Source organism: Euprymna scolopes, chromosome 19 (assembly GCF_053919585.1).
Source record: "Euprymna scolopes isolate OS-2025 chromosome 19, ASM5391958v1, whole genome shotgun sequence".
Taxonomy (NCBI): domain Eukaryota; kingdom Metazoa; phylum Mollusca; class Cephalopoda; order Sepiida; family Sepiolidae; genus Euprymna; species Euprymna scolopes.
The window spans coordinates 22,266,215-22,278,829 of record NC_136500.1 but is presented as its reverse complement, the minus strand read 5'-3'; the positions used below and the strand labels follow the sequence as shown (position 1 = coordinate 22,278,829).

At 32.9% G+C, this 12,615-nt stretch overlaps 1 protein-coding gene across 50 annotated transcripts in view; it reads left to right on the top strand.

Annotated features, from left to right (window-relative positions):
* LOC145303484 (uncharacterized) overlaps window positions 1-12,615 on the top strand; it is a 578,993-nt gene that overhangs the window by 220,662 nt on the left and 345,716 nt on the right. For all 50 annotated transcript variants that reach the window (XM_080144904.1, XM_080144905.1, XM_080144871.1 and 47 more), the window contains 4 exons: window positions 612-635; window positions 781-1,344; window positions 5,824-5,850; window positions 9,132-9,158. In XM_080144904.1, coding sequence (XP_080001030.1) covers window positions 612-635; window positions 781-1,344; window positions 5,824-5,850; window positions 9,132-9,158 — 642 coding nt within the window. The remainder of the gene's footprint in view (window positions 1-611; window positions 636-780; window positions 1,345-5,823; window positions 5,851-9,131; window positions 9,159-12,615) is intronic.

The following is a 12,615-nucleotide window of genomic DNA, read 5'->3' as shown; positions in this document are numbered from 1 at the left end:
GAAGTGAAGTGGACATAGAAACAATCGGATTTCAAAGTAATTTTCCAAGTTAAAGAATGGAAACCGAAATAGTTGCAGGCCTAAAGGATACAATTAAAAGACTTTCAGATGCAGAGAAATAATTTGTATTATTTGGATGCATCAGACTACTGTTCTTATCTTGGTTGTTGTAGACAAAACGTTTCAACCGACGTAACCTCTGACCTTCTTCAGGTGTATACCGTCGAACTTGTGAATATTTCTGTCGAGCTCGGGAATCTGCATGGAATTTTGAATGGGACTCTTTATTTAATCCACTGGAGGAGCATGCTCTCATTGTGACCTTCAGAAGAAGGTCGGAAGTTACATCGATGAAACATTGTGCGAATAAGACTCAAGATGAGAACAGTAGTCCAAATAATCCAAACAATCCAAATCATCGATCCTCATCTCAAAAACTCAGAAACTAGATAGATAAATTGTGCCAACAGACAGAAAACTGAACTACTGTCAGGCACTCTAAATAGATTAAATGAAATGACACTGTTTTTTTAAGTAAACCATTATTTTCATTCTGGAAAGTTTTGTTTAAAACATGTCTAACACGATTTCCTTTCCTTTGATTTTTGTAGAAAAGGAAGAAATTAGGCTTCCAGGTGAGTGATTTTCTTGCTTCAGTTATTGATTATTTTTCTTCTCTGATTTGAATTTATTACATCATTAGAATTAGATATTTCTAAAACGTATCAATCCAACAATTGTCCACACAGCATCTTTTTTTCTCTCTCTCTCTCTTGACAGGTTATAACAAAGCCCGTATGGACATCATGTTTGTACTCGACACATCCACATCTGTTGGACTGAATAACTTTATGAAAGTGAAAAGCTTTGTGAAGCGCGTTATCAGGTATTTCCATATTGCTCCAAGTCACGTGAGAGTCGGTGCTGTCAGTTACAGCACCTGGGAAAGAGATGACTTCAACTTGGACAGCTACAAGAATCTGCACGCAGTACTACGGGCCATTGACAGCATTCCGTATATCAGGGGACAGCAATATACCAGTCGCGCCTTAAATTATCTAAGAAGATTCTCATTCACTCGCCGATATGGAGACAGACCACATATTGTCAACGTTGCCATCGTCATCAGTAATGGTAAATCGGTTAATCTTGTGTGGACCACAAAACAGGCTGACCTCTTGAGACATAATCATGTCAAAGTATTTGTAGTGGCTATCGGAAAAGTTAGCATGATCGGTGTGAGGAGAATATCAAGCCGACCACATTCTTGGTTTATTGTCAAAGTACCCAACTACAGAATACTCGAAAGATATGTATGGACTTTGGTATACAGACTATACTGGAGTAAGTACATTGTTTTTATAATGTTTGGAAATGCATTTTAACAATTTCATAATTTCTTTCTTAAAGCTAATTGCTTTGCCATATATTTTATTTCATTTCATTTTATTGATGTGAATTTTTCATTTGCATGAGTCTTTACGCATTACACAGACATTGCTATAAAATAGTTGACTCAGATATAATAAAATGGCTGGATTATGCACTAAGTGTTTTTCGTTTTTTTTTTCTTTGGGGGGGGGGGCGTAGAAAAATATCAAGAATTCTAGCTATTCATTTATTTATTTATTTATTACTAGACTCGGTGCCAGGCATTGCCCAGGGTTTTCGGAGGTGTGTGTGGAGCAAAAAAAAAAAAAAAATGTGGCAGTAGGCAAGCAGGCTTGAACCCATTCTACAAAGGAGGAAAAAAATGTGAAAAAAAAACCGTGACGTCTTTGCCGTTGCGCCCATCGACAAATTGGAAGTGGCGAAGGTTTAAATTAAGGCTAGTCAATCGAAAAGAGGGGATGACTTTCGAAAATATCGGCGAAAAAAGCGACTCCTCCTTGTTGAAAAGTGCCCAGTTGAGGGTGAAAGAATTAATTTTTTTGGCCAATTTTTCGATATTTGTCGTCCCAAGGGTCGAGCTTAAAGACAATACCGATCTTGTGAAAATCCGTCGCCTCTGTCGAAAGTTTTAGGCAGACATACATACATACATACATACATACATACATACATACATACATACATTTAAACAGACAGGTGAGATTTATATTAAAGATGCCCCCCTTTTGTCGTTTCTTATTGTGAGCAATAAACTCATCCGATTATTTCATTTTATATATATATATATATATATATATATATATATATATATATACTAGCAAAAGTAACCGTATTTGACTGGGTTCAAAAACAGCCTACACAAATTGGACTCTGATTTATGAAAGTATGATTGATAGGTTATGAAAAGGAAGGATTGTAAAGAGATAGCTTCGAATTTGAGGGTATCAAAACCAAAACAAAATATGATGAAAGTAAAAATAAAATAGATAAACCCCATAATTTATTATACCATACGTGTTCACACTGAAACACTTATCACAATATTCTGTGGATCTATATTAAAAAACCTTGTTAAACTTTGTGGCATATTTCCATTCTATGGAGGTCAGGTGCGAACGAACACCCCATAATTTTATTATACCATATTTCTTCAAACTGAAACATAATTATCAAAGTATACTTACGCAGATAGATATGAAAAGTCTTTATTAAAGTTTGTGTCTATTTCCATTCTATGGAGGCCAAGCACGAACGTAGACCCCACAATTTTATTATACCATCCCTATTTAAGTTAAAACATACTTATCAAAGTATTCTTATGTACATCTATATCAAAAACACTTGTAAACGTTTTATTTTCAATTTTTACATTTTTTATTTCCATACTTTGTTGACCAGGCGCGAACGCAGACCCCACAATTTTAATGAACCACCGTTCTGCCAGATCAAACATCCCCATTCCTGTGTCTCGATACATCTTCTATCATTATATGTAATCAGTTTTTTAAAATAGTCAACCATATAGGAGCCTATTTGTGACCAGACACACACACACACACACACACACATTCAGTTTTATATTATATATATATATATATATATATATATATATATATATATATATATATATATATATATATATATATATACCTGCTGGCAGGCCGGCATTGCCTAGTGGCACAAATGCTTAAACATGATATTATAATTTATGCAGATTGCAGATGAATTATTATAAAATCAATCCTCTATTTACTATTAAATATTACAAGAAATAATTTGCTCAGAGGACTTATTCACAAAAATAATGAAGAATAATAAAAATAATAATGATAATGTCGTTCATCAAATTTCGTCTGTGTTTGTTTACAATATTTGGGATTGACAATGAATGCCCTGAAAACGTCACTTCTGATTAATGTTTAGTATTAAAATATGCAAACGAAGAAATGATTTGTGGCCATTTTAAATGGTACCTCTTCTTCTTTCTTTCGTAAATTGAACTCATTTATAAGAAAAACTTAAAATAAAATGGTGAGATACACCTGGGCTTGAACAGGGACGCATTCGATCTGTAATCGAATGCGCTACCAATAAGCTATATCTTCAGATCATAATAAATCTGTGTTTTAAAGAAGAAATGATTTCATAAAATTTCTTTATCTCCCTTGGCCGGTGTAACGTAAAATATTCCCCTGTAAAATTTATTTTTTATCTATAAGAGAGAAAAGCTATTTGTAACATCGGATTTTATTTTATTTTACTTATCGGGCGAATTTCTGTACAGAACATATCTAAGAACACTGCCAGACATATAAATTAGCTTTGTATGAAATTTGCAAAAGATAGGCTCAGCCGTTTCGGAACCTATGATGAACTCTCTCTCTCTCTCTCTCTCTCTCTCTCTCCCTCTCTCTCTCTCTCTCTCTCTCTATCTATCTATCTATCTCTCCCTCTTACACAGAGTCACCTTTATATAATAGTGTATATCTATCTATCTCTCTCTCTCTCTCTCTCTCTCTATATATATATATATATATATATATATATATATATATATATATATATATATATATATATATATGATTAAAGTATAAATAAATGACAAAAGTTTATATTCGAAATTTCAAAATGTTGACCATGTTATTGTTTATTTCTTTAAGTATGCTGACATGCACGATTCTTGACAGAACCTGTTCGTTTCATTCACGTAATTATTATGTCCAGTTTTTAATTTATTCCCCCTTTTTGCATGTCAACGTATTTAAAAAAATAAACAGTAAGATGATCAACATCTTGTAATTTGGAATTTAGAATTTTGTCATTTATTCATATATGCTCTCTAGTTACACCGAACTTCATAAGTACAAGAACTGGATAAATAGAAGGTGAAATATAATTGGATAAGCATATTTTTCCCATAAACATATCATTAAAGTATAATATTGAAATAATTATTATTGCGTTTGAATTTATTTATTTTATAATTTCATTATTACTTCTCTCTACTTGTGCTTACTTAGTACTTTATTAATGATTTACTGGATTTTTATTTTAACTGTTCGCTTTCAGAGTTTTATCAACATACTAGCAGGTCGCCCGGCGCTGCTCGGTCGTAAAATATGCATAAATATTATATTTTAATGCATGCAGAAACTAAGACATGTGCATGCGAGTAATATGTTTTTTTCTAACCAGTTCACTTCTTGTAAGTAAAAAAAAAAAAGTCCAGCTGAGATCGAAACCAAGAACTAAAGGCAGTGAGTCAAGTGCTATAACCATTAAGCCAGCTTGCCACGTTCTTTAAAAAGTGTTTACAAACTTACTTATTCTTAACATAAGGAATTTGTCATGTGAACAATTCGTGCATGCTCAGTAATGAAACAGTTGACAAACAGATAAAAATCTGATGACCCCCAAGTAACAATTTGTCAAATTTTGATCCTTTAGTAGCCCTTTTGCCGGATGAAAACCGACTTTAAGGTTTTCCATATGTCTGAATATCCTATATACCAAATTTCACGTCTGTAGATAAAAAATTCGTTGACTATATAGGTTGACAGTTGTCCTCATGCACACACACACACACACACATTCTCACTTTTACAGATAAGGAGAGTAGAAAATGGATCTTAAGTTTACTTTCGGCAGCCAGATAACTCTTGCTTCCCTTATTTTTTCCTTTAGTCCTCACATTCCAGAATCGATGTTTCTGACAAACAGAGAAGAATTGCTATTTTCTAGGTCAGAATCTATTCCATCTAATACTTATTGTTGCCAAGTTTTGATTGTGAAATAGTATTTTTTGTTTTTAGTTCCTTACATCAAGTAGTTTTATGCCTTGTCTGGAGCAATTTCCATAAAAAAAAAACATATCAGAAATGAATAATAGTATTACTAAAATCAACCATGATTTGTATTATTGTGATTCTTCAGACAACTGTTCTCATCTTGAGTGTTATTTCCAGAACGTTTCCACTGATGTAACCTCCAACCTTCTTCCGGCATATTTTGACAAATTTGGACATTTTTCTGTCGAACTCGGGAATCTTTATTTAATCTTTTATTCAATACATAATGATAGCATGCTCTTGTTCCATCATATATGATCGTGTAGAAGTTTTGAGTAATTCACAATTATATTCTTTGTATCGTCCGCACTGTTCGACAAGATATTCCATTACATTGATCGAAATGTACAAATAATACTCAAAATGAGAAGAGTAGTCCAAACAATCCAAATTATCAATCCTCATCTCAAAAATTCAGAACAAACAATGATTCTCTTGTTGTTTTGGTTAATGTACATTGTTTGAACAATTTGTAAAAATCTGGAAAAAAAAAAAACATTTGTTTCCTTTTGTTTTTTTGTTTTTTGTTTTTGTTTTTGTTTTTTGTTTTTGTCTAATCCCTCATTTCTTTTCACTTTTACAGGCTATGACAGAAGCTGGAACTTAAAAGGTTAGTTATGTTTTTTTTTTTAATTTCTGTTTCGCTTTATTTTCTTAACAGATTATTAATTCACATAAGGTGCCAAATAAACAAACTTTGACAGAATTGCTCATTTAATTGCCTGTTCAATGCATAAGAGATTAATTTAATTGCCTGTTCAATGCATAAAAGATTAATTTAATTGCCTGTTCAATGCATAAGAGATTAATTTAATTGCCTGTTCAATGCATAAGAGATTAATTTAATTGCCTGTTCAATGCATAAAAGATTAATTTAATTGCCTGTTCAATGCATAAGAGATTAATTTAATTGCCTGTTCAATGCATAAGAGATTAATTTAATTGCCTGTTCAATGCATAAGAGATTAATTCATTCGTTTATTTTTGGAATATTTATCAAAATCAGCGAAATGGTCATTATTATTATTTTTTTTTAAATTCTAATCAATTCAATTTATTTGGCAAAAGATAAAACAATCATACTTACAGTTACCTATACATTAATGGGCTCTTCCAAATATTTATCGAGAGCCAAGTACCCTCGTAGGAATGAGGATGGGGTTCTCTATTGATATTCGATAAACAAGTAAGACTTACGTCAACACTTTTCTCTGTAGCATTTTTTTTCAATATATCTTTAAAACCTATACCATGTTCCAAAGTGTCCTTTCGTAATCCCAATTCTGGGTCCACATCACTTCCATTGCCATACAGGGAAAGAGTGGTAGAAATTTATACAGAAGAGGACACAATACCGCAGTACCTGTCATAATTCACCTTGAATTGTCACATTGTTTGAGCATATCTTACCTCACTTATGAATCTATTCCAAGCTTCAGGTATCCTGCTCTTCTCCGGTTTTATTGAAATTGACGGTGAAATAGTTTCTTTTAATGTCTTGTAGGTCTTCGGAGCATAAGTGAATAATAGGTCATGAGGTATATCATAATGGCCGGTGAGGAGATTGTGGTCCAAAATGAAATTACTGTGTAACCGTTTGTGCTCATGGTAGAAAAGATTAAGCTTTTTGATTTGGCTTTCATACGGCCAATTCCATAGAATATGCACCATTCAAGAATCCTGTCTTTGAATTCTCTCCAGATGCTGGATATGACGTACTAGCGGGGGCTTTGCCAGGTTGTAAAATACACTTAAATATGATAGTTTAAACAGTGGTCCCAAACAGTTAAATAATATAGATTAATTAATTTTAGATATAGAAAAGTCAGTTTACTTCTAAGTGGACTAACTGAAGGACTTGCTTCTAATGGAAAGTATTCTTCATTTTGTCAACTTTAGTCAAAAATGGAAAGATGGTTTTATTCTTTATGATTTCAAGTTCCGATATTGTTATGGGGTCACCTGATATACCTGTTTCAGTAATAATGGACTAACCCAAAGACTGAAAAAATAGTAACATATAATACGTTGTTACCTAGTAATTCGCCGCGGTTATGGCCTCAGAATCATGACGTATACTCCTGTCACATACTTTTGCTAATATCCGTTTTGTTAGCTATGCTACTGTGTTTGTCTTGATTATTACCAGTCTATAAGACTCTAATATAGGTTAACTAATTTACATATCGCTTTAAACAATAACAGCTCATTAATTAACTATTCGTTTCTATCCTTTTTCAATTCGATAATTGTTTCCATCTTAATATAACGCATAGTTCTATTTACAAATATTTTTATATCGTCGATAGATGTCTAGTATTTTTAGTGAAAACAATTTCTGGTCCAATCACTTCACTTCTTTCATTTAATTTATTAAGCTTAATGCAAAAGATTTTAGGATAACATATGGAATAAGGACCCCGGAAGCCAAGAGACTCAACCGGGACAAATTCTGATCGGTGTCATTTGTAAACAAGTTGTTTGTTTTATTCATTGGGCTTTTAAAGTGGGAAAAAAGGAATATATTTTTATGTAAGGTGGGTTTTTTTCTTGGTGTGGTATTCCGTGTTGTCTTTGACAAAACTTTTTAATAAACGAACACAGAGATGATTTTTTGTTTTAAAACGACTTTATTCAATTCATTTTTTTTCTTTTAGAAAATTAAGAAAAAATATTTAATATTCATTTTTTAGTGTAGGCTGCGTTTTTACTTTTTTTCTCTTTTACAAAACTTGCTGAATTCAAAGTTCAAATAAAAAAAACACTTAGCATTTTATTGGAATATATTTCATTTCATTTTTATTAAGCTTAACACAAAAGATTTTATAATAAACAATCGTACAAAAAATCTAAACAAAATATAAAATCAATTCAATCCACTAAAACAATCTCACTATCCGTAAATTTCATCAAATTTTTTCTTCTCAATGAGTGGCTTATTTTAAATTTTGTAAGATTGCGAGTAAATTTCACTAATTCAGTGAATATTTTTTGTTTTCCAGTTAAAACATATTTGATTTTATGAAGTCATAGTTGGGCCAACTGTCTACAAAAATATAATTTTAAGTTTACTGAATTTTGTTTTGTTTTCCATTTTCATTCAGAAATATATTAAATAATAATATTTTTTACTGATATAATATCTTGGGATTTATCTTTATGGATTTTTTTTAAAATGCGAAATACTAAGCAGATTTGTGTGACACCATTGGCACAACTTAAATAGGGGATGGATTTAAGTAAAGATTTTTCTCAATGTTTCGATTTAGATGATTACTGAAATCACGAAAACTCATTCAATACAGAAAGAGCATTAAAAAAATTAATTGAAATATGATAATTTATTTCTCGTCAGATCCTGGGAAGTTCAGCAAAGTTGAATTTGACCAGCACCAAATGGGTGACTAATTGAGAATATCAGAAACTTTGTGTGAGAGGAGGGCAAACACCTCCCTGCAATAAATAAATAAATAAATAAATGTAACCTACTAATTCACATATATGTTTACACAAAACAAGCTCCCACTCAGTGGAAGCTCTTTTCTCAATCATGTGGTGAAGCTTTCCTGAGAGAATATGCGATTCATTCGTTCATACGTTTCATATATTAATCTCCTCTCTGTTATTTACAAAAACATTTAAAGATTGGTCAAAGACATGTTTATTCATTTCTTGTTAGCTGCTTACATCAAGTGGCTTCATACCTTGTCTGGAGCGATTTTCATAAAATAAAAATCTAGAGATAGAATTATTCTTCAGTAAGTGTATATCTGTAATGTCATGCAAAAATGTGACAAAGTGACAAACGGACAAAAATATTTTATATGTTTATATGTGTATTCATATCTACTTTGTGGTTTCATAATCGATTTTTATTTTCTTGTTCAACAGGTTATAGACAACGCTTGGAATATATCAGTAAGTATTTTAGTGTTACTTCTTCTCATAAATTCTACAGTGAATGTAATTTTTTATGCCATCAAATTGTGAAAAGGTTACAATATATAAAGTTATTAGCGGGGGATACCCGGTGTTGCCCGGGTGTGGTGAGGTGTGTATGTGTGTGTGGGGTGGGTGGGGGGTAAATCAAAACAAAATGGAAAATAAAGAATAAGCGAGCGTAATAACCCTGTTTAAATATAACTTTTTTTAATCGGACCTCCCCCCCAAAAAAAAACAGCGAACGTGATGCAAAATAAAGAATAAGTGAAGAAAAAAAAATGGCATAAATAAACCTGTTTAAATATTAAAACTTCTTTTAAAAAATCGGAAAAACCAAAACAAAAAAATAAGCGGATGTGATGAAAAAATAAAAAACGAACATAAAAATGGCATAAATAACCGTCTAATATTAAAACTTTAAAAATCGAAAAAAAAAAAAAATCTGACATCTAGGCTCAAATGTGCAATCTTAAGATAACAACGCTGTCGTTATAATGACTCGTCTATGATCGCGTGAGTGAAGTTAGGTCGTTTTTTTTATATATTTAAACTAATTCAAGGAAAAACTTTTTTGCGCATGCGTGTTTGGATAAATTATCATGAAGGAAAGATTTTTTTATTACGCCTCCCTGTAGAAAAGTGTGCACTGTAAAAAATTTATAAATAACGCAAGAGAGTTAAATGCTCAATCCGTTAAGTCCAAAGTAGCTGAGTAGCGGCTTGGTTTCCACCAGTTTTGGCAAATAGCAAACAGAATCCTGAACAGAAGCGTGTGCTCCATCCCAACTATTATCAATGGACCTGAGGTAATCTCGTCAGCATCAGACAAAGCCAAACTCTTTGCCAAGAACTTTGCAGCTAATTCTACACTTTGCGACCAAGGCTGCCAACCTCCAATATTTCCTCCTGTATCAGAAAACACGCTATGTGATATACAATTATCTGTATGTGATGTTGCCAACTTAATCAAAACATTGATTCCAGTAAAGTAACCGGCCCTGATGGTATTTCAATTATAGTATTCAAAAGACTTCAACCAGAACTGGCGCCCATCCTTACAAAACTGTTTAAATGTTGTCTTAAGGAGAATTGCTTCCCATCACCCTGGAAAATCTCATGAGTATACCCTGTATTTAAGAATTCAGATGATCGCTCATCTCCCTCTAAGTACAGGCCAATAAGTCTCTGCTTTATCGTTATTTTCATGGCAAGTACTCGGCTGAGCTCCAATCTATGGTCCCCCCCCTCACCAAACTTTCACAAGAAACACCCGTCTAGCAGAAATCACTATCAATAATTTCTCCCACTCTTTAGCTGTACCTAAATATAAACGTAGATTCCATGAGCAAAGCTTCTTTCTTAGAACTGCACGCCTATGGAATTGTCTTCCGTTTTCCTGCTTTCCAGCTAATTACAATATAGTTGTCTTCAAGTCTAACGTAAACAAGTTTTTGATGAGCCGTTCCATATAAGTTAACAAATTTACCAAATTTCCATTACTAATATTACTATATTGTCCAATTTCTACTGTACACTCTTTAACCCTTATCCTTGAGTGGCCTTAAGGCCTTGATAAGTGGTGATGCTTTTGTAAAAAAAAAAAGTTGAGGGTGAAGGAATTAATGTTTTTAGCCAATTTTCTGATATTTGTCGTCCGAAGGCTCGAGCTTCAAAACGATACCGATCCCATGAAAATCCATCGCCTCTGTGGAAAGTTTTAGGCAGACATACAAACATACATACATACATTTAAACAGACAGGTGAGATTTATATTAGAGATTAGCCTCCAAAAAGCGTGTCACGTACAACTGAATTTTACCAAGTACTTTATCCATTACACCAAGAGTTCTTGCAGTTGAGAGTTCAATCCTCATTGTGAGCGATACTCAGAATACAAGTGCGAATTGCTTAGGATATTTACTTGGTTATGGCTGACAGAACAAGAAGATGCTACCTCCGTAGATTAAATAAAGGGTCTGCTCGAAATTTCACACAAATTTCTCAACACGACAAGATACATCTGAAGAAGGTCGGAGGTTATATCGGGCGAAACGTTGTGAAAATGGCATTCAAGATGAGAATAGTAGTCCGAATAATCCAAATAAAAGGAACTATGATTAACTTGTATTTCTTTTTCAAATACTTTTAGTTGTTATATTCACACAATTTTGGTTGATTTCATCTCCGGCCTTCTTTAGGTGCATTTTTTCGAAGTTTGAACTTCTACTTGAGCTTGGGAAGCTAGACAGAATTTCGAACTGAACACTTTATTTAATCCATGGGAGTAAATTTTCCCATTCAGTCAACCATGACCGGGTAGCAGTATTAATTTATGTTTTCCTAAGTTAATATCGTCTGTAGTAAGGATTGAGCCACCAACTTCTAGAAGACTGTCACTTAGTCTTGATTGTTAAGCAATGATTTTAACTGTTACACTATGCATCCATGTGGGGAATTTTAGCATAAATATTTGGACCCTAAAATCTCATTTGTCTTGACGCCTAGTATTACTGTTTATTTCTATAGAATAAATTCTTTTTGACAAAACATACTTATGATTAAGTTTTTTAAAACGTATATAACATTATATTCTGTTGCCTAATAATGTAACTAAGATATGGCATTGCCATTTTCAGAGTTATTTTTTGCATGAAGTTAGGAAAATCATCTCTTTCTGAGAAATAAAAGATTTAAATTATGATTCTTGTGCACGATAACGGTCAAGTATGCAGTTAATATAAATTTATTGTGTATCAAATAACCACAATTTTTTAAAAATTTCATATGCAAACCAAAGCAGTTCTTGCCGCCAATATGAAAGTAACAGGAAAGCTGCTGTAGAGAATTGTACAAAGGACAGAAAGAATAATGCTTCGAAGCAACCAAGCACCTGCTACAATTCATTGTCCCCACTGCAGCAAAACTTTCCAAACGCAGACGGGGCTTTTCAGTCTGTTCTGCACCTCTCTAACCCCCACTCCCCAGGATGATCAGATGGTCTTCATCATTTTAATGGACGAGCAACATACAGCATTAGCCTTCGGGCCAAGATCAAAGTGTAGTATCTCTTCTTCAGATGCCACACTTCAATTTCTTGTTCTCTCTCAGTGGAGGAGAAATCCTTCACGACTGAGACAATTTTTTATTTTTGTTCCTTTTCTCCACATTAAAAAACGACCCCTGGTGTCTAACTCTGTCCCGTGGGGAGGCATAGTAAATAGGACATACAGCATACTTTCGTATGCATGATAGTGCTTATTAGCTATGAACGTTGTGCCGGTGGTTTTGTTGGAAATCAAAGCGGTAATTTTTAAGAGTTGAAACAACGAGAAAAGCCAGTGAGTGTCAAACGAAGAATCTTACCTTTTTTTTTTTTTTTTTTACTTTGAACTTAATTAGCTTTGAAAATTAAATTACTTTGGAAAATTAAAT